At 41.2% G+C, this 27,343-nt stretch overlaps 1 protein-coding gene across 1 annotated transcript in view; it reads left to right on the top strand.

The window, feature by feature from the left end:
• The window catches only part of THADA (THADA armadillo repeat containing), an 870,089-nt gene that overhangs the window by 145,235 nt on the left and 697,511 nt on the right, over positions 1-27,343 (top strand). Inside the window, exon 21 of the mRNA XM_089677843.1 lies at positions 1,137-1,294. Within this exon, the coding sequence (XP_089533969.1) occupies positions 1,137-1,294 (158 nt within the window). The remainder of the gene's footprint in view (positions 1-1,136; positions 1,295-27,343) is intronic.

Raw genomic sequence — 27,343 nt, 5'->3', positions numbered from 1 at the left:
CATTTTCAGTGCTCTCTCCTGTCACCTACAGCCACCATTGGCTGACAGAGGGGAGCTGGACCTTGTGAAGCGGCCTGAAAATAGGTAAGCATACAGATTATTTTTACATAGATTAGTCAGAACAAGTGTTAGAAGAGAGCAGGGGGCATTTTTAAGTATGGTTGGGCTTTGCCTGAAATTCTTCTTTAAAGCGGAGGGGAAGTTCCGCTTTAAGGACTGCTCCCCCGCTCCTCATTAAGTATTGGCACCTTTGAGGGGCGGAAGGGAGCGGGTACCCGAATATGACAGGTATCTGCTCCCATTTCCGGTCCGATCGCCAGGCGATCAGAAGCGGAAGGTGTCCTTCCTCCCTTCCTATAGTCTTTTGGGACACGTGACAGGTCCCAGAAGACTACAGCACCATTCATGAAGTGCAGTGATACTCGCACATGCGCAGTGTGTACCCGGCTGTGAAGCCGCAAGCTATCACAGCCGGGTGCCCACACTAAAGATGCCGGCCTCCTGGAATCCAGGACGGCCGGTGAAACGGGCTGCGGGGGACACACCACAGGACCGAGGGACAGGTAAGTGGCTGTTTTTTAAAAGTCAGCAGCTACAGTTTTTGTAGCTGCTGACTTTTATTTTTTGACAGAGTGAGTGGAACTCAGCTTTAAGCTTGCCATGCACATAGATTGTTTTTGTTTAACCTGTGGGCTAATTGAAGAAATGTAACAGATTCTTCCATCCATGCTATACAGCACAGATGGATCAATCTCCTGCTATGGCTATTGTATTTTAACAGCCATCAGTCAAAATACCCATTTTATTGGATGCAGCCACTGTTCAGCTGACAATTTTCTGCCAGGCTCCTTTGCTTTTTCAATCATAGGATGTCGGGCAGGATGGTGGTGACAGGGCCGCTCATCAGGAATGGTGTATGACCGGCTTTAGAAGTAATAGTATTAAAGTCCAAGACAGCTTAGCAACCTGACATGGGTCAGCAGCGGTGGACTTTATATTTCCATCACTAGAAGGTCTTTTGAAATTTTGCACCAGGGCAAAGAAACTTTGAGTTCTGTTTCTGGTTTACACAAATATATTACCTTTGCCTGTGAAGACCATAACTTATTTTTTTTTTTGTATGGTTGTCTTGAAAGGAAATGAAGGCACCTCCTGCAATGTCACTGCGCAGATGGTCCTCGTATGCTGCTGGCGCAGTATGAAGGAAGTCTCCTTATTGCTGGGCTTCCTGTGTCAGAATCTTCCACTGCAGACCCAGCCGGACAGTCCTCAGGGCCTTATTACTGTGGAACAGGTAAAATTTTATAGTATAATGAAGATCTCTTTTCAAGACCAGGATCTTGTGTAAATAACCTGTGTTTTGCAATTTCTCTCTTTTTAAACCACAAGCATGTCAAACTGGTGTTTCTTGGACTTGATGCACCCTTCTTATGCAGGCCATAGACGGGTCGAAAACTGGCCGTTTTTTTATAAAAAAACACGAAAAATCGGTCATTTGATCGGCTGACGTTACCACCAACGGTAAAGAAATCAGCCGATTTTCGTCCCGTCTGCGGCCGGCATTTAATTACTTCTGTCCCTTGCAGAGAGTTCCGCTATTATATTTGACATGAAAAAATATAGCAGTTGCAACAATGTATCCATTTGTATCTATTTCGAATACAGATGTTTTTATTCGGATACAAATAGATACATTGTTGCAGCCACAATACTTTTTCATGTCAAATATAATAGCGGACTGGAATTCTAATTCTTTTTCTTCTTTTTCTTCTTCTTTTTCTTCTTCTTTTTCTTCTTCTTTTTCTTCTTCTTTTTCTTCTTTTTTTGCTTCTTCTTGCAGGTCACGGCTCATGCTCAGATTTTTTTATCTGTAAAACGATCAGCCGATTTGCCCATCATTGCCGTGAAAATCGGCCGATTTTGCCATTTTTTCCCCCAATTTTACCGATAAAAAAATGTGCCAAAACCCTGAAAAACAGCTGACCAATTAACCCATTAACGGTGCGAAAATCTGCCGATTTTTTTTTTTTTCGGCCAAAAAATAGGCTGATTTTCGACCCGTCTATGGTCTGCATTACTAATTCCTTGCAGCCTTTTCAGTTTCAGCATTGCAAGCCCAGCACAGTAGTTAGCAAAAAGCTTTTGGTGCTAGCGGAATTGCACAGAAATCCCAATTTTTAAAAAAAATTTTACCTGACCCTAACACTTCAAATTTATCTTTAAAGTGTATCTGAACCCAAGAACACAGATGTTATATTAGAGTTGAGCAGTCCTTAGATGTGAGTTTTCTTCAGGCTTATTTTCCTTTATTTTTACCTGTGACCTTGCTAGTAACACACTTCCAGTTCTAAGGTGACAACAAAACTTACTGTACTGTATCTTAAGAGGAGCAGCATTGTCACCTTGAGACAGGAAGTATGGTAGGACTGCAGTAGACATTCCTCTCTCATAATCTCCATTTATATAGATGGGGGTTGCTCTGTAGTCTACTGAAATGCTTGAGATAAGAGTGCAAGAGAAGTTATAAGCTCACTTCATTTCAGCAGGTTCAACACGTTTTTTGTCTTGTTTTTTTTTGCATACATGGAACATATATAACTAAACACTTTCAATGGTATAGTTAACAGACCAAAAGGAAGCAAATAGAAAATGTTCATTGTTGGGAATTTCATATACTTTAAACTGAAAATGAAAACTTAAAGTGTAAGTAAAGGAAAAAACTAACTAATTCTAAATCTGCTCCCTCCCACATTCTAAGCCTAATTATCTAGCCTTGTAAAGAAAATATTGCTATACTTGCCTATTTTGTAGCCTCTCTGGTCCAGTCCCGGGGCATTTCTCAACCTGCACACACGGGGTGCCTCTCTTTGGAGACTGGTCTGGAGTGGCTTCAAAGATAAGTAAAGCAATCTTTCCTTTACAGGGTTAGATAGATTAAGCTGGGTTGAACAAGAAAAAAAAAACCTGACAGATCTCTGCATCAACACAAGTGATATTGTATTCTAACTAGGGGGAATACCCCCCCCCCCCCCCTCCCCAGAATACACAGATCAGGCACTGACCGAATGCTGATTTTCCAGCAACACCATTTGACAGAAACCAGTGGTTAGATCTGCTTCTGTTGAACAGACAGCTACACACATACTGAAAGTTGGTTGGTTCAGCAGGAACAGTACATGTGAACCAGGCTTTACTTTGTGAGTAGGCCGGACAGGCATAGCACTAAGTTACCTCAATAACAGGGCACTGGGTGCAGAAGTCACCTGTTCCCATTGTGGATCCGGTAGTGTCGTGCCTTAACAGGCTGATTACTATTCTTGTGGAGGAAGTGCCTGTCTTTAAGGACCCAACTAATAAGCGGTTCTTCTTACAGGTTTGTTCTTGCAGGTAGGTCCTGTCTTTCATTTGATTCTGATTCTGACTGTAATTTGTTAGACTATGTCTAATTGGTCAAAATCAAAATTTAGAAGTAATCTAACCATTGCCGAGGTTTGTGGCCCTGCCCTCTAACCTCTCATCTGCTCTGTGGGCTTGTTAAGACAATGTTCAGTTGACCATCCAGCCATTACAGTGATTCAGATGGATCCTGAACCTTCAGAAATCATACGTTCAAACCAAACTATCATTTGATGTATTTTAATTTAGCCCTAGACACACCTTAGGCTAGAGTGTTTCTTCCACAGACACTCCAGAATTTGATGCAAACTCTCCAAACCAACTCGTATGTCACTGAGGACCAAGTTGTCCGTGGCCTGGTGGCTCAGGAATCCAGCTCTGGAGATAGGGAAGTCCTTCTTTCTCATCATGTTGCACTGGAGAGGAGTCCTGTGTGCAGGGTACTTGGTCACTGGAGGACACCCAACTACCGATCAACGCCTTGAATGTTTGAGGGATTTTGTTTTCTCTACAGCATTGGACCATCTTACTGGACAGTCATCCAATCCAAATTCAGTTGGACATCACCATGACAGCGAGGGGCATTAATCCACTAGTAACCAGAAGACCTACTGCAGCAAGAGACGTAGATAGGATCATTTCCTGGTCAGAACTTCACTTCACTTCATTCAAGCATTTCAGCTTTGTACATTCTGTTCATAGACAATTGGCAGGCACACTTCTTCAGCTGGCAGCACCTGGACCCAAGGGAGTGGTCCCTAGAGCCTGGGTTGTTCTAGGTTGTGTGTCATGGGATGGGGGGGATGATGCACAGGATGTGAATCTCCTAGCCTCTAGGTTCAACAGCAACCTGGACATTACATTACATTATACAGTGTTTATATAGCACCAAAGGGTTTGCTCTCAGCGCTGTACATTAAAGTGTGGGGGGGGGGGCAATACAAGAGACAATACAGTAACAATACAATACACGAGGGGTTCGAGGGCCCTGCTCTTTCGAGCTTACAATCTAGGAGGACTGGCTTGTTTCTACGTATAGGAATAGCACTGGATGTTCTGAAGCTTCTTCCTTGTCTGGTTATATGCCAACCTTGTAAAACTCATAGTAGACACTCCATGAGCTGCACCAGATCATCAGGATCTTCTGTGCTAAGCCATCTTGCTTTACAGTCATTGGCTTTAACTGCATGGGTGTTGAAGCCGTGGTTCTAAGGGAAATGTCTGCATTTTGGGATCTGGACCAGCGTTTGGCTGTCAGCGCTAGCAGGTTTTAAGTTTCTGCCCCTTGTATTCATTTTTAGAGACCACTAACCTCTCATTCTTTGATTAAGTCCTTTTTACATGGGCCTCCTATACAGCTCCTCCATATTTTCTTTGTTGACTCTGTAGGATCTGAATTTGGTTCTCTCTAAATTTTGAAAAGCACTGTTTAAACCCATTAGGGATAGTCCTCTTGCTACCCTCACCCACAAGTTGGTGTTTGCTGTAGTCATTGCTCCTGCAAGGTGAATGTCTGAACTGATAGCCTTATCCTACAGTGAAGGAACCCTTTCTGGTTCTCCATGAGGACAAGGACTTCCTTTGTCCAAAAGAGGCTACATGTTGGCCAAAAACAGCAAGTAAAATATGTCTGCTTTTGGGTCAGTTTACATCTTTATGGTAGTTTAGGTGTGGTGTATTGTGTGCACGTTAACAATTAATGTGTGTTTTGCATGTGTTACTATTGTCATCTTAATGAAACTTCAACAAAGATGCTGCAATCAATTTGTTTTTGCACCTAACTTGTACCGGCTCGTATACTGAATGCAGTCAGCCATTTCAAATGTTTAGAAGTAAAAGTGTTGCAGAAAAGTAAAGCATCATGAGTCTAGCATTACCTTTGTTATCTAGAAAACATTTTGAACTATGGTTCTCTTCATTTAGTTTCACTTTATTAACCTCCCTGGAGGTATTCCTGAGTGTAGCTCGGGGTAAAGTTTCAGTACCACAAGCGGTAACCCCGAGCTACACTCGGGCTTACCATGCAGCGCTGCTCTGGGATCCCTCGATCACTTACCTTGTCCTGCGCTCCTGCGATGTCCCTCCTGCAGTGTCTCCTGTAATGTCCTCCGGCGGCTGCCGGCATCTGTCATCTGGGTTCCGTCCCCTGCGAGCGTCGGGACGTACGGGGATGGAACTGGCACGAAATTTGAAAATGACAAAAAGTGACATTCACTAAAATCACATAGTAAAACTTTCCTGTATCAAACCATTTCGCACACATTTTGTCCCGAGTGCTTTGTCCGGCGCCCTGCCTGCATTTTTACCGTTCTTTCTGCCTGGAAACTAAGAAAAGTCCATGGCATCCAAAAAGCGTCCCTTTAGGTCAAAATCGGTTTTAGACCAGCTAGACAACAGCGATAGTAAATTAGAACCACTTGCAGAATTGAGTGATAATGATTTGTGGGGAAATTCGTCATCGGACACTGAAACCGATTCTGCAACTTTGCTCAGCGATGTGCGAACTTGGCGCTATATTTCAAATTTCAGTGTTTTTGGTTTGATTATATTATTGAATTAAATTATTATTATATTTTTATTTTTTCTGATTATTTATTAAATTCTAATTTATGAATTTGTGTTTCAAATTGTAACATACCTGGGATGTTTACTAGACTCTTGTTCGGACAGATTTCAGTGAGTTATTCCTAAAAATTACAGGCCTACAATAAAAAAAATACATATTTCCATGCAAAAAAATGTACCTCTTTGAGCACAGAAATATGGACATAATCAGACTGCTAGGGAGGTTAATAGGGATCTGCAATTAGGGCTAAACCTCATCAACTGCCTTTCCCCTGTCCAAATAGAGTACAAGATGGCAGGGTCCAGCTTGGGCCCAAATGACCTTTCAGTTGAAATCCTCTAACTACATTCTGGGTGCTTCAAAACTAAAGGTTTGCAAAATCTTACAGTTCATTTTCTTTACAAAATAACCACAACCTGAGTAAAAAAGCCTGTTCCCTACAAAAATGTCAGAGTGGGACCTTTTCTCTCTTTGTGGAAGCAGTGGTCTCTCTGCAGAGGCCACATAAAAAGAACTCACCGTCCTCAACCCAGCTGGACACGATATTTGTGTGCAGCAGGTGGTGCTACAGTAAGGGCTCCTGTATGCCTTATGTATCCAACTGAGAAGTAAATATCGGCACTCGTCCTTAGGCTTGTAAGTCTTCTTCATTAGACACCCAGGTAAAAGTCACAGATGCAACAGTGCTGACATGTTTCAGCCACAAATGGCCTTACTCATTGCTATGAGCAAGTCCATTTGTAACTGAAACATGTTGGCACTGTTGCATCTGTGACTTTTACCTGGGTGTCTAATAAGGACGATCCACAAGCCCAAGGACAAGTGCCAGTATTTATGTCTCTTTGCAGAGGCCCTACACTCCCTTCTGCCGTGTCAGAGCTACAACTGTCCAATCAGCAGAGAGGATGAACTTTCCTGATTCCAGAGCTGTAATTGTGACTCGGCAGAGTGTGTTGAACCTTTGCACAGAGACCACTGCTTCCACAAAGACAACAAGCACTAAGCTGGCAGGAGACAGATTTTTTTAACTGTGATTTCTTAATAGCAGAACTTTTATTTCTACTCATTTAAAAGGGTTAGCAGGTCCACTTTAACCATTTCAATACCGGGCAATTTTACACCTTCCTGCCCAGGCCACTTTTCAGGTTTCAGCGCTCTCACACTTTGAATGACAATTGCGCAGTCATACAACATTGTACCCAAACTAAAATTTTATCATTTTCTTCACACAACCAGAGCTTTCTTTTGGTGGTATTTAATCATCGCTGGGGTTTTTATTTTTTGCTAAATTAACAAAAAAGTAAGAAAATTTTGAAAAAAAACACGTTTTTCTTTGTTTCTGTTATAAAAGTTTACAAATAAATAATTGTTCTTCATAAATTTAGGCCGAGATGTATTCTGCTACATGTCTTTGGTAAAAATAACCCAAATTAGGATGTATTATTTAGTTTGTAGGAAAGTTATAGAGTTCACAAACTATGGTATAGATCTGAATATTGATCAATCCTGAAGTACTGACAGCCAATCTAATTTCTTGAGGTCCAAGAATGTCAGAACAGTACAGATATCCCCCAAATTACCACTTTTTGCAAAGTAGACAGTCCGACGTACTTCATAAGAGGCATGGAGAGTTTTTTGAAGTTGTATTTTTTTTGTCATAATTTTTCGGAAAATGAAAAAATAAAAAAAATTATTTTCACTATTTTTTTTTTTTACATACTGTCACCAGTGCAGTACAGCGTCATCATATAACTGGCATGGCGGTGATCAGGGACACTGACTGGTGACAGTGTAAAAAAAAAATATATTATTTTTTTAATTAAATTTTTTATTAAATTTTTTTTCTTTTTTTAAGATTGTTTTTTCATATTTCACTATGTCCAAAGTAGTACAATGTTACCATAGTAACATTGTACTACTTTGGGAAAGTGATCAGTATTTTTATTTGTTTTACACAATTTGCTTATAGCAAAAAATTACTTTGCTATAAGCAAGCATTTACCTGAATGACATCGATTCATTCAGGGGTTTTTTTTTTTGTGCTTAGCTGTGATTTGGCCACAGCTAATCACATGACGTGCATGTGATTAGCTGTGACCATTCACAGCTAGACACTGGTATACAATGGATGGCATGAATGAAGCCATCCATTGTATACAACTGTCATGTGACCTGCTGTGATTGGTCACAGCAGGTCACATGGTACCGGCAACGGGGGCCCGTACTCAGATCTGTCATCGGCCGTGTCCGAGGTTCACGGCCGGTGAATGATCGCGCCGCTGCGTGGCTCTGCAAGCGCGCGAACTGTGCATGTGCGGGAGGACGCCATATGGCGGCCTCCCGGAAAGCTAATACATTTTTGCGGACGCCATTTGGCCATAGGCCGGGCGTCAAATGGTTAAAGTGTCAGGCTCAAACTTCTGTTCCACATTGCATCCATCTTGCTCAACCTCTGTGCCGTTGGTGAATTGCAGTTATAGAAGATTTTCTTATATGCAGCAGATACGAAGTTTTAGAACAAGTTTTCTTTAAAATAATCTTTTATGAATTGCTCCTATTCTTAATATATCACTCAGATTCTGTGCAAAACTGTAAAATTCTCATCTGGCCCATTCTTTCGTTCATTCAATTTTATATTTTGTTTCTTAATATTCAGCAGTAACTCGTAAAATTGCCAGCGAGGTAAATTTTCTAGGAATTTCTGTGTAATTCAGAAATTGCTTTTTTTACAATAGATGCAGCCATATTTCGTAGAGTATATGACCAAGTGCCGTTTAATGAGAACAATATGGATATTTGAGGCTGATGTCTGTTAAAAATCTACGGAGCGTTAAGAAATACTATTTAAAGAGGAAATGCAAATAATTTTGCTTCGTTCACCACGTTATATTTAAACCAAACTTTATGTAATCTAGATTTATATGAAAGGATATAAAGAACAATGTTCAGTAATACGTGAAAAGGTATGTAGTGGTATATGGTTTTTACCTTGCTCAAAAGGCATCCAAATCTTACTGAACATTTTTCATTCTACTTTTGCATCTTATCCTGTGTACTGTTCCAGATTGTCTTGGATGTATTTCATACATGGAATATCATCAGCAAGTTACCAATCAATAATAACCAATAAAAGTCTTTGCCTCGCATGTTTCTGATTCCCTGGCCACAGCATTGTGTAGCTACAGTGGAGAAGTAATTGGTATAGGGATCCAGATCAGGTCACAGGTAGCTTTTCACTTTATTTCAGGAAACCTTTATTGAAAAAAAGATATAGCCTACTTTATTTATTAGCGCCAACAATTTACACAGTGCTTTACATATATTGTTTATTCACATCAGTCTCCACCCTCAAGGAGCTTACAATCCACATGCATACGTAAGCATACCAAGGCACATTTTACACAGAAGCCAATAACCTACCAGCTTGTCTTTTTAAAAATGAAAGGAAGCTAAAGTACACAGGGAGAACTTGCAAATTCCACGCAGATTGTATCATGGTTGGGTTTTGAACCTGTGACCCCCAGTGACATCCACTGTGCTTTATAGGAAACCTTTTCATTCTTACCTGACCATTTTGTTGTGTGATGCCTTTCAAGATAAAGAAAAATTCAGTTATTCTTAGTGGGCCCATTCATACCTAAGTGTAACGTGACTCCTGTTCTGTGAAGCTCTGAAAAGTGCATGAGCTGTTTTTGGGCAATTTCAAGTGTTTTTTTGACTCCATAGACATTAAACGGAACTCACTTTTTAGGTGCTCCCATTTAAAAGTTTATGTGGCCAGAAAAACACGGTTCTGCTCCAGCACTACAAATCGTGTATAAAAACACAAAAAAAAATGTGCAAAAACTTCTCTAAATTGGCAGGCTATGCTCATATTAAGTGTGAAATAGTAATATCTTCATAATCTGCTAAATTATTATTATTATTATACAGTATTTATAAAGCGCAAACAGTTCGCTCAGCGCTGTACAATACAATGGGAGACAGAACATGCGACAGTACGATAACAATACAATTTGATACACGAGGGGTTCGAGGGCCCTGTTCCTTGGAGCTTACAATCTAGGAGGGAGGGGATGGTGGTACAGGAGTAAATGGCTGTGGGGGATGGAGTGGTAGGAAGAGTGGAGGAGGTTGGCAATTAGCAGGGGGTGGGATAGGCTTCCATGAAGAGGTGGGTTTTCAGGGTGCTCCTAAAGAAGAGGAGAGTAGGTGATAGTCTGATGGATTGGGGTAGGGAGTTCCAGAGGATGAGTGATGCCCTGGAGAAGTCCTGGAAGCGGGCATGGGAGAAGGAGAGTGTGTATTCTCCCCTTTCCCAAAAAAGGCAAAGTAGACAGCACTACAAATTTCAGTTAAAGAGTTAGGTGAAAAAAAGACACAAGTCCATCAATTCAACCAATAGAAAAAAAATTGTTAAAAAAAATTGAAAACCCTCCCTTGCAGAATCATATGCACACAGTTCATTCAGAGGAAGGCACAAAAAAAACTATAAAAAAAGAGAGAAGCCGCGCTATCTAAATGCAGCAATAAAAGTAGTTTATTTCCACAAAAAGTGGTGTCAACCGATGTGCAACTCCTGGCCGGTCCTGCTGCAGGCAGGTGTCCAGTGCACTGTCCTTGACTGTGCTGGTGGTTCCCAGTACTTCCTGGTTGGTGTGGATGCACAGGGCAGGTGAGGGAGATTTCAGCTCCAGGTAGAGCAGCAGTAGGCTCGGCATGCTTTCGGAGCATGCATACTCCTTCAAAAGGCCATAGCCTGAGAAAGTAAACTTTAAAGCATGGCCCAATTTGCTCCAACGGGAAAAAAATGTTTTGTGATCCATGAAGGCAAATCTCTGGTAATATTACTCATAAATGTTAATCACTAGTTTAGGAATGCATCCAGTTTTTTTTTTTTTATACAATCAACTCATCTGGCCAGAACTAGTTCCCGAAGAAAGTCTTAATTCAGATTTTCACAGCTTTTAGGCTCCGTGTACACGGGGCGATTTAATAACGCTGGTAGAGTTAGCTGTGTAAAGTCTCGTTAAAAACACAAGTTTTTCAACATTTTTGCATTCGCTTTTAGCCGTGTTTTTCTGCGTTTGTGGTTTTTACACAATAAAAAAACAACCGAACATTTTTGCTCAACAAAAACACCTGTTTGCCGTGTTGTACCTCGTTTTCAGTATTAGAGCGTTTTTACAGCTAAAAAACTCTTCTAAAAACCTACTAGTTTTTTTTTCTAGCCAAAAAATGCCCGTGCCAAAGAACACTGATTAAAGCCTATGTGTGCATGGACACATAGGATAACATGCTGCGGAATTTACTGGCTGTAGAAAAAAACACAAAAGTCAAAAACAGCCGCTGTAAAAAGTCCAGTGTGCATGAGGACTTACTGAAAAGAATCCTTTATGTAAAAAGAGGTTAAACCTCTCTCTCTTTTTGTTTTTTTTCAGACTCAGAGTGCCTGCTTTCCTTTGCAATGACTCTAAAGTGAATGACTTTGTGCCTTGTTCACTATATGGATTATATATGCTTTATTACAGGGCGATCATAACCTCCCCCCCCCCCCCAAACACCTCTTTTCAGGGGAAAATAAATTTAGTTATTTTGTCATAAGTTAGTGGACAAGGCCTATATCTTTATTTCTAACCACCCCCTCCTGCTAATTTATGCAGAGAGCAATCCGGCATGTATGTCACATCAAGCACAGAGGGTCATTGCCAGCTGGGATTGACAGACTAGGTTCGCTTTTGTATGGGAGGCAAGATGGTGCTTCCTGGGGACGAATAGTTGATCTCTGGGGACACACTGTATTTTGCATCATGGAGTTTGATTTATGCACTGAATGGTTCATTTTGGAAGTGGTTTCTGTATACTTTGGGAAAAAAAGGTTGCTTTAAACATCTATTTTATTATTGTGATAATTCATGGCCTTCTTTAAAGTGACTCTGTCACTTTGCCCATTTGGACATCATTGGGAGTTCAGGCAGTTGCCCCCCCTCAATGATGCACGCCAGCTCGGCCTAAGAGACACTGTGGGGTTTATTTACTAAAGCTGGAGAGTGCAAAATCAGACTCACTTCTGCATAGAAACCAATCAGCTTCCAGGTTTCATTGCCAAAGCTTCATTGAACAAGCTGAGGTTAGAAGCTGATTGGTTTCTTTGCAGAAGGGAGTCTGATTTTGGACTCTCCAGCTTTAGTAAATAAACCCCTGTGAGTCCCTTCTTTTTCATCCTCCTGCAATATGTGATGGGGATATTAAGGGTTCTGTGGGAACAGGGGCACTTCATTCTTGTCTAGGTGAAAATAGGGGCAGGGAGGAAGGAAGGAAAAGTAATCTACAGGAGTGTAGGTCTGCTTTAATGATGTTCTAAGCCAGCCATTCTCAACCAGGACTCTATGGAACTCTAGGGTTCCTCTAGAGGTAACTAGGGATTTCTTGAGCTTTGGCTAACTAACCACCCATCTGATGTTGTCTGAATAGTTCCAGGTCCAACATCATGCAGCATGACTGCAAGGATGAAATTCTGTTCATCTCTGTGAGAGAGACATTCTTCCAACTGACTACAACATATGCAATGACCCCTGATGGAATAATATTAGCAGGGGTACCTGAACATTCTTTTAACAGTTTTTCTGGAATCAGATGGTTGAGAAATGCTATTCTAAGCATACTTGAACATTGTGGCTCTTTTATGTGCTTTTGTGCTGTCCCTCAGCAATGAAAGGTCTAGGATCCTGTCGTGTCTCTTGAATCCACTTCTTTCAAGTCTCTGCTGGTCCTCTCTAGCCATTGGACAGCCATTGATGATGCAACTCCTGTACATACGTAATCAAATAGAATCTGTGCTTGTTGGAAGACACATCGGATATGCCTGCACACACCTTTATGTTCCCCTATGCAAATACTGACTTTCAGCTCAGAATGATGGTTCTCTGACACATTCCCTGCCATGCAGTCCTCTGTTTGAGAGGCAGGGTACTAGGCAGTGAGGAATGCTGCGGATAAGGCCTAGCTCTGTCCTAAGAGTTTTAAGCAGCTATTTTATGTTGAGCGCTTTGGGTTTGGGGGCTCTCGGGGGCATTTATTAATGAGAACAAAGATAAATGCAGGCACGCATCTGACTGCTTTTTCTGGAATAGTGAGATGTTATACTTCTATTTCACACATACATATGTATGCATACTAAAATAAAAATACAGATCCCATTTAACATGTAGCGCTTCAACCACTCTTAATCTGTTTCATGCTACTTCTTAGTAGCTGTTTTCAACCCATCAAAACTGCCACAAAGTGAGATCATTAGTTTCGTGCAAGCCTTCCCTGAGCAGTGGGGTGGAGGGTAAGAATGGTAATTCACCAATTTGCAATCACTGGAAAGCTGTAGCTTTTGTAACCAAACCCAAGCTCTGCTTGATTTTTCCTTTTGAGGGATTTAATTTGCAAGTATTTTACATAATTTTTGCTGCTATTATGTTTCTCTGGGTGCATTTTTTCAGCATTGCATATACGTGAATCTATACACACATATATACATATTGTTTGAAACAAGACGGCTGCACACCACATAGTTCAATCTTTTGAAGATCTATTTTGCTGAATGAGGATATGACTGAATCGTTTCAGTTTAAAGGAAAAAAAAAAGTGAAAAGAGGTACTAATGACTTTCACAAATAATGTACAATATCTGATAATTATGGATGTTTGCTGTGCATTTTTTGTTTTATGCTTAAAGAGACACTGTAACCTTGGCTGTTCATGGCAAGGGACGTATCTTTGTAAGGGGGTCTTCCTGAACCCCTTGCCACCACTCTCTTCCTTTCCCTTCCACCATTGCGGTTGGCACTAAATTCCATGAGACACTAAGGAATTGGGTGATGTCTCTGGCCTGGTCATGTGGCAGTGTTAACGTGTATGCAGATGGGCAATGCCAATCGGCCTCAGTTGTGGCATGTTGATGGGCAACGTCCTTTCCTGTGGTAACCAAGTTCCCTGGACCAAGAAATTGTCCAGGACTCCACTCCACCCCTTCAGACTGGTGTCCATCGTCAGGACCCTCATGGATAAAGAGAGTAGCAATTTTCCCAGCTCCAGCATCAGTGAGGAGATTCACCAATCCAAAGACAATCTTGTGCTGGGCTTTAATGGCATTGAGTAATCGAATGACTGCCTCTTCCTTTTCCATGTCATGAAGACATTCCATTGGAGGGGCCTGTAATGAAACTGGGAAAAGGGGACTACCTCGAAGCAGGCTACCATCTTTCACAGAACTCTAATGCAAAAGCGAATGGATGGATTTGTGTTGAACAAGTCCACCTGAGCCTTCGGAGCAAGACATTAGCAGAAAACCGAAGCCTTGCCTAACAGGAAGGGGTTATGCCTAGGGAGGGGTTTTCTGTCTATTTTGCCAGTGTCCAAGTACCTGAAAATGGCAACATAGCCCTATTGTCATAGATATGAAGATGCTTTGTGTCCCGCGATGTACTCCCAAGAAATTGATTTTACAGATCAATCAAAAATCCCATTTTTACAGGCAGAGGAGCAATTTGTAGATCAGTTCCAGAGCAGCTTAAGGGCTAAATTCACCTTTCTGAACATGTTACAGTTTGTAAGCTGTTAGAAGCAGCTAAATTGGATTTAAGAGTCTTTGTAATCCTTGAGGATGAAATAGTTCACCGTACATGCAGCTAGAGAGCAGACTTGTATTAAAGCTCTTTTGCTGTTAAAAAATAATTAATTTAAAAAAATACTTTTTTAACTCCACCCCCTTTACTTTTGGTGAGCTATGCATAAAAGACCTACTAACACGATTCAGCAGTGCTCTGTGGAGAGCCACAACTGCCCACCCAGGTCCGTTCTGCTATCATCTTCTCTGATGCCATCATGGGGCTCTCTTCTGGGTTATTGTTGCCAGCCCCCTATTTACACACATATGCTGCTACGCATTATCAGGAAGCCGCTGCAAGAACCAAAATGAAAGCCGGCCCCTTGATTACACACCATAGCATACCCCTGCGTGAGGAGGATGGAGGTCCACTTTGATGTCCATATTCTGGGCACAGGTGCCACCAATCCAAAAATCTTGATATGTAATGAGTAGGAGTCAACACTTTTCCACCCTCATTGTGGATCTTTATTCAGCTGCCAGCAACATTACCATAGCCTTCTATGGAACAACTGACAAGCATTTTGTCGCCATACATCTAAAGATCCCTGTATCCTTCCACTTATCACACCTAGATCTAGATACCGTTGCATGGCAGAGTGCTTCTTTAATCCTCACCTCAAAACCCACCAGAGAAATGGCTACCAGCAGCTTATGAACGCAACAGATGTATTTATAGATAAACCTGAAAAGTTTATGGCACTCGGTGCAGCTATTTCCCTGTTGTATCTGGCGTATTTTTATGTCTAACATGTAAGACATTAAGCGTCACTAATTTCTTTTTCTTCCTAGACTTTTCTTGCAGCAGCATTTCATATTTAAAACCAAGAATGCTGGAACGCCATCTGGGACTGTTCAGCAGACATAAGCAAAGTGTTTACAAGAAATTAGCTTACCACAAGCATTTCATTTGGAAATATCAAAGATTTATTAGTTTTCTGTTTTCAATTCTTGACCTTTCCTTCCCATCTGGTTTTAACAAAAGCAACTTTTTTTTTTTTTGTGGGAAATGGGGGGAGGGGTGGTAAAAAAAAATACTTAACACTTTGTGTTTTTTTTTTTCCTTCCAATTTGTAATTATGAATATTTTCTATTGTTTCTGCATTGCGAAAGCAGTAGTCATACTAATCTCATTTTGCATGTTGTTCTTGCGTGATATTCACATGCTTAGCAGCTGTGCGTCTTGCAATAAGCTGTGTTTGCTTCTTGGGGTCGGGGTATTGGCTTTGCTCATTGCTCATTAGTTGTGGTCATGCTGATTTACAGCATTATTTTGAAATTGTGGTAGTGTTTGGAAGTGCATCCAGGCCAAATGTGACTGGCCAGTCAGTTGCTTGCAGCCTGTGTTTAGAACATTCATGTTTGGAATGTGTAGCTCTTTTTTTAAGCTTGTTTGTTAAACGTTCTGCTTTATGTATCACACATGTCAAGAGAAATTTAATGACAACAGCCCGACTGTTCTTATCAAACAAGGGGCTTGTTGCAGAGTTAAATTAAAGTAGAAAATCTGTGCAGCATGCCCGTAGTTTCAATAAAATGAAAGTATTTCTCCAGGCAAAATAAATAAATACATTTTTTTAAATGTTTGCTCAGGTAGGTAATTTCTATATAGGTCAATATCATTATTATACAGGATTTATATAGCGCCAACACTTTATGCAGCGCTTTACAACTTAAGGGCAGGTAGTACAATTACAATACAAATTAATACAGGAGTATTCAGAGGGCCCTGCCAGTTAGAGCTTCTAATCTAAGAGGGAGAGTCGAAAGATACAAAAGGTTATAACTGGGGGAGATGGGCTGATGGACAAAATACATGTACAGTTGTTAGGTGGGGGCAGGATAGGCCTGTCTGAAGAGGCAAGTTTTTAGGGATCTTTTAAAACTGGATAGAGATATTTGGACACATTGGAGAAGGGAGTTCCAGAGGATGGGAGTGCCTCTGGAGAAATCCTGGAGGCGAGCATGGGAGGAGGTGACAAGGAGCTAGAGAGCAGGAGGTCTTTGGAGGAACGAAGAGAACGATTTGGTTGGTATTTTGAGACCAGATTAGCAATGTAGCTATGGGCTGAGTTGTAATTGGCTTTATAAGTTGTAAGTACCTTAAATTTTATTTGTTGGGTGACCGGGAGCCAGTGGAGGGACTGGCAAAGAGGGGTGGCAGACACTGAACGGTTGGTAAGGTGGATAAGTCTGGCAGCAGCATTCATGATAGACTGGAGGGGGGGATAGCCTATGCAAAGGTAAGCCAGTGAGGGAGGGAGTTGCAATAGTCAAGGTGGGAGATGACAAGGGAGTGAGAAGCTTTGTGGTGCCATTGGTTAGGAAGGGGCGTATTTTGGAGATGTTGCGGAGGTTGAGGTGGACAGCGATTGGATGTGGCGCCGAAAGGATAGTTTAGAGTCCAGGATTACACCTAGCACCCTGGTATGTGGGGACGGTTCGATGGTTGAGCCATTGATTTTGACAGAGAAGTCAGTGGAAGGGGCACGTAGAGGAGGAAATATGAGCTCAGTTTTGGATAGATTAATTTTGAGAAAGTGGTGTGACATCAAGGCTGATATGTCAGATAGTAGATTAGTGATACATTTGGAGACTGATGGAGTGAGCGGATGGGTAGAGAGATAGATTTGGGTGTCAATCATGGGAGGCAATCAATTGACCCAGAGAGGAGGTGTAGTTTGAAAATAGGAGGGGTCCCGGAACAGAACCTTGGGGAACCCCAACGGAAAAAGGAAGAGGAAGTAGAACTGGAAGTGACACTGAAGGTGTGTGAGATAGGTAAGATGAGTACCATGGAGAGCACAGTCACAGAGACCAAAGGAGTGTCAAAGGCAGCAGAGAGGTCCAGGAACAGGAATACAGAATAGTGTCCATTGGTTTTAGCCATTAGTAGATCATTTGTAAGTTTGAGGAGAGCAGCTTCTGTGGAGTGCTGAGAGCAATATCCAGACTGAAGGGGATCAAGAAGGTTATTCTCGGTGAGGTGGTTGCTCAGATGGTTGTAGACCAGGCATTCAAGGAGTTTGGAGGAACAGGGGAGCAAGAAGATGGGTCGTAGGTTGTTTAAGATTGGTGGGGTCTAGTGATGGGAGCGACTAGTGCATGTTTTAGAGAATTGTGGATGATGGGCGGAATAAAATTTTTTAGCAACCTTGTATATAGTTGAATGAAGTAGTGATTGTCCCTGTGGATGTAGAGTGTCAAGTAGGGGACGTATCTACGTGTTGGAGATCTCCTCACAAATAGTATCAATTTTCTTTTTGAAGTGATTGGCGATCTCCTGGGCAGTGATTGAGTTAGTGGGTGGAGGCAGTGGAGGATGAAGAAGAGAGAAGAGTTGATGGGGATTGGATGAGAAGTTGTTATTGAGAGCAATAAAATAGGTCTGCTTGGCAGTGTGGAGGCAGGAATAGTATTTCTGGAGGGCGGATTAATATTGGTTGAAGTCTTTCTGAGACTTCATCTTATGCCACGGACACTCAAGAGTGCGGCTATGTTTTTTGAGACCTCTGATGTCATCTGTTTGCCAAGGTTGTAGGTGTCAGGGCCTGACTGCGTATGTAGTGAGGGGGTGAGCTTGTCTAGGGAGGATGACAGTGAACTGTTGTAGACAGAAGTGGCTAGGTCTGGGCAGGACAGGGATGATATTTTGTCATTGTTTTGGTCAGTAGCAGAGTAGAGAAGAGAAGGGTTGAGGTGGCGAAGGTTTCTACGGGTTGCTGTTAGGTGGTTGGAGGGAGAGGAGGTGGGAGACAAGGAGAGAGTGAAGCTAATAAGATGGTGATCAGAGAGCGGGAGAGGGTTGTTGAAGAGGTTGCACGGAGTGCATGGATAGGAGAATACAAGGTCAAAGGTATTGCCATTGGAGTGAGTAGAAGCCTGTATCCATTGCTTCAGGCCAAAAGAAGTGGCTAGATTAAGAAATTTAGAAATAGCAGGAGTGGTAGCATTAAAATGGATGTTGAAGTCGCCGAGAATGATTGTGGGGATTTCAGAAGAGAGAAAGAAGGGTAGCCAGGCAGAGAAGTCATCAAGGAAAGTAAATACCAGTCCAGTGGGCCGGTAGATCACAGCAATTCTTAGAGAAAAAGGAGAGAATAGACGTATACAGTGTGCCTCAAAAGAGGAGGTTGTCAGAGAGGGAGGTGGGTGAAGTACCTGATAGGTTCTCTGTGGGACAAGGAGGATTCCTACTTCTCCTCGCTTCCGTCCACTGGGTCTGGGAGAGTGAGTCCAGAGAATGCCACCATGGGAAAGGGAAGCAGTGTCAGAACCATGAAGCCAGGTTTCGGTAATAGCAAGTAGGTTACAGGAATTTGCGATAAAGAGGTCGTGGAGTGAGGTGAGTTTGTTACAGACAGAACGGGCGTTCCAGAGGATACAGGCAAAAGGGGGGGCTGGCTTTGGAAGAAGAGGAGTGGAGACTATGTTCTGTGGATTGCGGCTGCTGCCAGAGGGTGTAGGGTGATTGGAGCTTTGGGCACACTTTGTTGATGGAGGCCCAGGGTTTGGGGATATATCTCCAGAGGTTAGGATAAGCAGACGGGTGAGGGAGGTAATATGGGAGTGTGATTTATATGAGGGGACATGCCTCAACGTTCTGAAAGTTTTATGACCTTGTGGATTTAGAATTAGTAGGAGTTAGTGAGTACAGTAATATGGAGAAGACAGAAGGGAGGGTGATGTATATAAGCTGTGGGGTGGAGAAGAGGGATGAAGGAAAGAGACTTTAAAGAGAGCAGACACAGTTGTCAGGAGTGGTAGAATGGTGGTAGAGTGGTGCATGCTACAGAGTAGAATTGAGAGAGGGTCACCTGCAGCCTGTTTGGTGCTCTTCAATGCAGTTTGCTATGTATGCTCACTTTGTGCAGTTGCTGACGTGCAGAGTCTTAAGTGCAAATCACTTGTATAAAGCATCACTTCTAGAAATTGTCACTAAAGGAAAGAACCCCAGCAACGGTCCCCTCAGCAAAGTGCCCCCAGCAAAGTGCTTCCCCATAAAGGTGCTCTAGTTTTAAACTATTAAGTGTGGAGGTGGTTGGTTGTTAATTAATTAATCATGAGCTAATATAGCTAAAATAGGGATGGCTGGCTAGCAAAGCAAGCTTTAGACATCTAAGCAAGGCTCGCAAGAGGGCAGAGAGAGTTGTAAAGATAAGACCAGCCATATCTTAGGTATGACACTTACAGAGCAACATAAACATAATGATGCAGAAAGTGCAAGAGATGGTGAAAGCAGCAACATACCAAAATGCACAAAAACACAGTGAAAATAAACAGTCAGTGTTCAGTTCTGGGTCGATGTAGGCAGCAACATACCTGTGGAGGGACGGAAAGACCTGTTCAGATGAGGCTTTCAGGTGGAGCAGAGTCTGCAGTGCAAATCACTTGTATAAAGCATCACTTCTAGAAAGTATCACTAAAGGAAAGAACCTCAGCAAAGATATAAAGAAATTACCTAGGGATCTTGCTGTTTCCCAGAGTACTGCTTGGTTTCCTATATCGGGCTGACAACAAGAATCAGCTGCTATTAAAATGGCTCATCCACCTAGCACTCGTGGGCTGATTGTGGTTGGTATTTGTAGGAAGTATAAAGGTGAGAGTAGGCAAGAAAGTCAACATATAGCAAGGTTGCGAATGACCCAGCGATATGGTAGATACAACCTTTCAAGTATGCTTGTGAAGAATATCTGTCTCAACGGAGAACATAGAGTAGGTTGTGCTCGATGCCTCTGGGAACCTGGTCTTGGGTCCTCATGAGGGACATCACGAGGGTGATCGGCTGGTTTATAAAGAAAGAAAAGTCCCATCACTTTGCCTCTTTAGTGGGAAAAAGGCTGTCATGGCAGAATCAACAGGTAATATTTTCCTGACAGCTGTAGATTTAAAGATATTGGAGGTAATGATTGAAAATACATTGAGATATTTAAAGGTTATATTAGATTTTAGTGATTTTTTTTTATTTTTTCCTGTCAGTTCTTTGTGTTCCTCAGGATCTCAGTATGGCAGTATTTTCACTTGACTTTCAGGGTCTAGATATAAAAAAGGGTAAAATATTCTTTGTCAGTTTTGTAATATATTTTTTTAAGAATGCATCACAAGTAGGCAAAATATGTAACACCTATTTTCTTAGAAGGGGAAGTGAAACTCTTTTGTTGAAACAGAGCAGGGAACTATGGTAAGAACATTTTGCTGCTAAAGTCCCCAAGAGATGAAAGCAAGCAGGTGATTTAGCTCACCAGACTTCACCTGAAACCTTGAAGAGGAACTAAACTCTGGAAACTGTGCCCAAAAAAGGCAGAGAGCAAGGGGCTATTCACTAGTATTGCCTATGGTCTGCCTGCAGCTGATCTTTCCCCATTACTGACTGCAGGGGATGAGCTGATGGAGAAAATAAAAGTACGATTGTTAGGTGGATGCAGGATAGTAGGAGATAGTCAGACAGATTGTGGTAGGCAATGCAGTAGGATGGGAAAGGCTCAGGAGAAGTCCTGGAGGCGAGCATGGAAGGAATAGATAATGCAGTCATGTATATGCCAATGCTTGTGCAGTTCATGTTTGCGTACACAAATGTCTGACTGAACAGCCCCCTGCTGTAGCCTCCTACCTTGTGTCTTGCTTCAAATAACCCCAAGAACAATACTATAGCCTGGTCATTGGAAAATGCTTCATCCTGCTTGCAGCAGACCGATGGCATCACCAAAGTTGCTTCAAGCTGAACTCCAGGTTGGATTCAAATAATAATATCAGGGCAATTGTTTACCTGTTCCAGAAGCAATCCCCATACCTTTTTCTCATTTTTCTTTTCCCCCAAACCTGTCGCTTGTGCCCCCTTATAGGGCCATTTTTATATGTATTTTTGTATTTTCTCCCAATGGAGACATGGCTCCTGGCTGTGTTTTCCTTCTCCTTGTAGTTTACAGAAAGAGAGTGGTGGCTTGCAACCCACTCACACATTAATTGGGCATTCAAGTCTACCACGCTGGAATACTCCCACGGAACCATGGGAAATGTAGTACCTGATTTCCCTGATCCTCACAGCAGTGAATAAGAACTTTTTGCACAAGGACCTGATGACAACACAAGGAAGAAAGTCATGAAAATATTCAAAAGAAAGACATTAATTGTAAACCGTTTAAAAAGCACTTTTCAAGGGCATGGGGAAAGGGAGCTCGGAGTTAAAAGTGGGCAGGATCTCAGATTTCAGCTTTAAAGAGGAACTTTGGGATAGGCAGAAAAAATCACCCATTAGTACACTGTCTCTACACAGAACACTAAACAGTTAATACAATTTTGAAAATCTTTCCCATTGAGAAGAAAAGTCTTTATTGAATTTTCACGACCTCACTTCTATAATTTAAAAGAATAACATCATCTGCTCTGCCAAGGAGGAGGTGTAACAGCAGGGATTATGACATATCCTCTCCTCTCTTTCTACAGTAAAAGTAAACTACAACCACAGGGAATTATAGCGAATGTGGGAGGGTACACTAGGCCTGTACATGTTGAATGTGTATGAGAGTCTCGGTCCGCCCACCACTGCAAGTGGGATGGAATTACATCACTGCTTCCTGGAGAAAGAACTACAGAAGAGATGTGCCAAGACCAGTGGCTGGAGAATGGGAGGCATATCAGCCTCTGGTCTTACAAACAGGAAACCAAAGAGAATTAGTGGTTTGATAGGCTTTTTCAGAGCAACTAGTGAGTGAACCAGAAGATGGATGGCATATTCAGTGAAGGTAGGAAACTTGCAACAAGGACATGTAAAGTTTTTGCCCAGAGTTCTGCTTTACCTGGAGCTCAATAATTGATACTGTTATAGTATACTGTTTCAGAAGTGTATTTAGGCGGACTATTAGAGTTACTGAGAAGTCTATTTTTTAATGGATTTTAGCCCTTTTCTAAAATGGCCAAAAGAATGTTTCACTTGTTCTCAGCTTAAGTATAAACTTTTTATGACACCCTTGACTAGAACTGGTTCATTGTTTACAAAGAAAGGAAGCTTTTAGAGGGAAGTTTCCTAAACATGGTGGTATTTTATTCATTTATTTTTTATTTTCAGTTTTACAGGCTTTTTAGTGTTTTCCCATTATTTTAAATGTCTTTCCACTACTTTGTTTTCTCACAGAATGTTTTTGCCTTGTTTTACGTGATTTTGATTTAGTTGGAAGACCAGCTGCAGAAATTAGTAAAATGATGTTTTATATTCTCTGTGTGCTTAAAGTAGAACTAAAGGCAAAACTTTTTTTGGATAGAGTAAGGGAGGGTTATAACCCCTGTAATTGTTTGTTTTTTGCTATATGTGTCCCATTACAAAATACAGGAAGTGAGAGGAAATCCTCCAAACTAATGGAAGCCTTGGTTCCCACTGTGGTCACCAGAACTAGTGTCCCCCTTGGAAGGTTTCCTGTCTATTTCTGTTCTACAAACAACCCAAAATGTGGACATTTTTAAAACGTTTCATTATAATGGTAAACATGACAAACATAGGGGGTGAATCTCCCTAATGGGGTGCAACCAGCAATAAAAAATTGTCAGGTATTCTAATCCCTCTCCTCTCTGTCCAAAACGAAAAAAAAAAGTTTGACTTTAAAGTGATACTAAACCCAGGACCCTGCATTCACTATATCTGGACAGAAAATAATGGGAGATCCAAAATTTTACAGTTGTCACTGGAACAGGAATAGAAGTGTAATCTCCCAGTTCTGTTCAATGAATTCTGTCTAAGAGGAGATTTCCCTTTGCAATGGAGAGAGATTTTCTCACTTCTCAGTTGTCCTCCAGGATAAGATGTGAAGGGAAATCTCTTCAATGGTACAAACACACAATAAAGAAACAAATAGAAGGAATACAATAAAGTGGGATATAGATGGATAAGGAAGCCTTTCATATGTGGTGGGATAGAAACTCATTAATTAACAGGCTATCAGGGCCCTGGATAAGTCATCCTTATCTGCTACTCAGCAAGTCTAAGCTTGGCAGGTTTCTTCTGGATCATTCTTGTTGGTGGATATCAGGATCATAATATCGTTTAAGATTTGTGCCCATTCCACTATGTGCGAGGGTGTTTTTGATTTCCAGTGCCGCTAAAGATGCCTTTCTTGGATTTAGAGAGGGGCCCAGGTATCACTGACAAGATAGCCCCCTGGAGGAAGCTCTAACACTTGAGATGCACATTATTTTGTAGCAAGAAAACAAACAGTTATTAGGTGACAATCTCACCAAAGGTGTAGGTAGATGCCAGGCTCATTGGAACATCTCCAGCACTGGCAAGATTTTGCAGGGTTTATATGGTGTAACTAAAATGGAGTCTGGTACCAGTGGAAGACAATCTTGTAATTTTTGCCTGAAAATTTGAAGACCTGAATAAACTATGCATGAGAGGAAAAACATTTCCTTCATTGATCATCAGAGAAAGCTTGGTCTACATAGTGTTCCCACTTGGTTAGTAAAGGAGGTCTACCTCAAGAAGTCCCATTTCAATATATGTGAAACCATGTGAGTAGGTTTTGAGGTGTCAGAAAGTAGGACTTCAAGTGGGGTGGGTATAAAGGGCAAGTGTCGCTTGAGTTTAGTAAATTAAGTTACAAATTTGTATGGTGGTAAACCAGTCCAAAGGTCTCATATTTACTGTTATAGCAAGAGGTCTTGACTGGATTATGGCTATCATAGGTATTATGTGGCAAGGTTGAGGCCATGAAGTCTTTGAAAAGTCCAATACTTCACAGACCTAAAGTCCTGGGCCAAAGGCTGGATTATCAAATAAATTACTGAGGGGACCAGGTCAGTGGGGGAGGTTTTGGGTTAAATGAGCTGGTTCCATGTCAAAAAAGGAAGGGTACCTTGGTGGGGGCATTGGTGAGGGTTAAGCCAGGGAAAGGCTCAAAAAAACTAAACGACAAAGGTCTTGTTCCAGTTGTGTTACTCCCTTAACGAGTGGTGGTCACTTTTTTATTGACCATCGTTATGACCTGATGAGAGTTTGATATGGTTGTTTTCCATTATTTTGCTATAGTCTATAGCAGTAAAGCAGAACGTCATCAGTTTGACATGAGGATGCGTGAATCCATTTGGCTTTTTGAGTAATAAAGCATCAGTGGGATTTTCACTAAAGTTGTTGTAGAAGAGACTATTCAACATCTGATGGTGTGTCACCGTAGTTTTCAGAACATACCACTGGGCATGCCCAACAAATACAAAAATAAGTATTGAACTCGTCACAATCATTGTCTTGCTGAAATGTCCACCCTTACTTCATCTTCATCATCCTGGTAGATGGCAGCAGATTTTTATCAAGAATGTCTTGGTACATTTTTCCTTTTATCCTTTCTTCAGTGATATGAAGTTTGCCAGTACCATATGCTGAGAAACAGCCCCACACCATGATATTCCCACCTCCAAACTTCACTGTTGGTATGGTGTTTTTGGGGTGATGTGTAGTGCCATTTGACATCCAAACATGGTGTGTATTATAGTATCCAAAGAGTTCAATTTTTGTTTCATCTGTCCAGACTATGTTCGACAAGCTTGTCGAAATGTTGTGCAGCAAACTTCAGCATGCTTTTTATTCAGTAATGCAGTCTTGCGTGATGAGCGTGCATACAGGCCATGGTGGTTGGGTGCATTACTTATTGTTTTCTTTGAAACAATTGTACCTGCTAATTCTACATCTTTCTGAAGCTCTCCACAAGTGGTTCTTGGCTCTTGGACAACTCTTTTGATAATTATTTTCACTCCTCTGTCAGAAATCTTGTGAGGAGCACCTGTTTATGGTGAAATGATGCTCTTTTTACTTACAGATTATGGCCCCAACAGTGCTCACTGGAACATTCAGAAGTTTAGAAATCCTTCTGTAACCAATGCCATCAGTATGTTTTGCAACAATAAGGTTGTGAAGGTCTTGAGAGAGCTCTTTGCTTTTACCCATCATGAGATGTGTCTTGTGTGAGACTGAACCAGCAGATATTAATTTCTACTGACAAATGGCAGGATTCTAATTACTGATAGATTTTAGCTGTGTGTCTTGGCTTTCAATGCCTTTTCCACCTCCCTTTCTAAATGTGTTCAATACCTTTTCCCTGTGTCATTCCATTTTATTACACATAATTTAATTTCTGAATTTATTTGTTTTGGTTTCCTTGTATGTATGGATTGCATGGGTTGTTACCGACATGTGGTGACAATTTCATGTCAATAGCACCTTTAGAAATATATTTACCTAGAAAAATGGTTGTTCAACACTTATTTTACCTGAAAGTACCTTCCTCATCACAACCTTTGAATCATTATGATCATTATGGAGAAGAATTTGGGGAAAACTTGGTTACATGGGAAGTCATCAGATGCAAGCTAGTTCGCCATTAATAATTTGTTTTGAGGGCATTAAAGGATAAGTTGACAGCTCCTGTCGCCTCTCTCCCCAGTGTGACATTGGGCGGTGGAATCCTCTCCCTGCTTTCGCTGTCACAATTCAAAACCGTGCAGCCATACATGTTTCCGCCCACACGGCCGCATCATTCATTCACAGTTTCCTGTAAATCGACAGCCTGTATGAAAGTACGGGCTGAAAGCTGCAGGACTTGTCTGCAGAATCCTGACATTGCTCCCCTGATCCACTGACTACCCATGCAATGCTTTTCAGGCTGCTTCAGGAAAGAATAATAAATGCACTTTTTTTTTTTCGTCAACAATATGTGCAATTATTTCTTCTAAAAAAGTGAACTTATTTAACAGTAGGAGAACTAGACTTTGTATATTGCTCCAACCTCTATTCCTATTTGGATAGGTAGTATTGTTATTAAAGTTTTTTTTTATATAAGCCCATGTTAAATCTTGATGATTTTCTTTCAGCTGTTCTATTCCAGCTATTAATATGTAAAGTAAAACCAAGCTAATGACATCTTTTGAAGTCATGCTGGTAACCTAATAGGACCGACGATGATAAAGATTTTGACAACCCTGTAAAAGGGGTACAGGGACTTATTGAGATCTTTATATATAAAAAAGATCCATGGATTTAGATATACTTTAACTTAGGCTTTAATGTGTAATTCTACCTTCTGAGAAAAACACATGCTTAGAAATGATATCAGAACAACAATAATACTCTTTTTGTTTCCTGCTATGTTTTTATTCTGCACTAAATAATAATTCCAGCTGGCTGATAACGGCTTTAAAAAATAAGTTTTCATTGCATTGGAATCTGATTACAAAAACTCCCTGGAGTCTTAGTAAACGCGTCTTTACCCCAATTTCCTGTGCTAGGTAAATTGTTGAGAGAAGCTGACACATTGCTGATTTGCTACAGTGATTGACAAGCCTTGTACTGACCTTATCCTCCCTGCAGAATCGAGTATTCTTGAAAAAAAAAATCACCAGTCTGTAAGAAAAGTTTTTTTTTTTAATAAAAGCAGGTATTAATCTGCTAAAGATACTAAAATCCTTACAGCTGGAATTGTACTTCACAGAAAATTGTTCAAAACAATAATCCAGAGCAAAATTACCCAAAATTAGAAGAAACATTTATACAGCCTTTAGAAACATACTCTACGGTAAATGCAAATATTTGCACAGAGAGAAGCTGTAAGATTACCTAATGCTCACATAAATCTCACATAAAAGAGGCCAGTTCCTGCAGACCACTGGAAATAAAGAGTGCCTTTGGCCTGGCACAACTCTGTGAGGTAATATACTTTGCAATGTTTGAAATACAAAGGCTGAAA

Source organism: Staurois parvus, unplaced genomic scaffold (genome assembly GCF_062004578.1).
Source record: "Staurois parvus isolate SC_StPar_1 unplaced genomic scaffold, SC_StPar_1.0 ptg000192l, whole genome shotgun sequence".
Classification (NCBI taxonomy): Eukaryota; Metazoa; Chordata; class Amphibia; order Anura; family Ranidae; genus Staurois; species Staurois parvus.
Note: the sequence above shows the minus strand (reverse complement) of the source record. Positions and strands in the feature narration are given on the sequence as shown.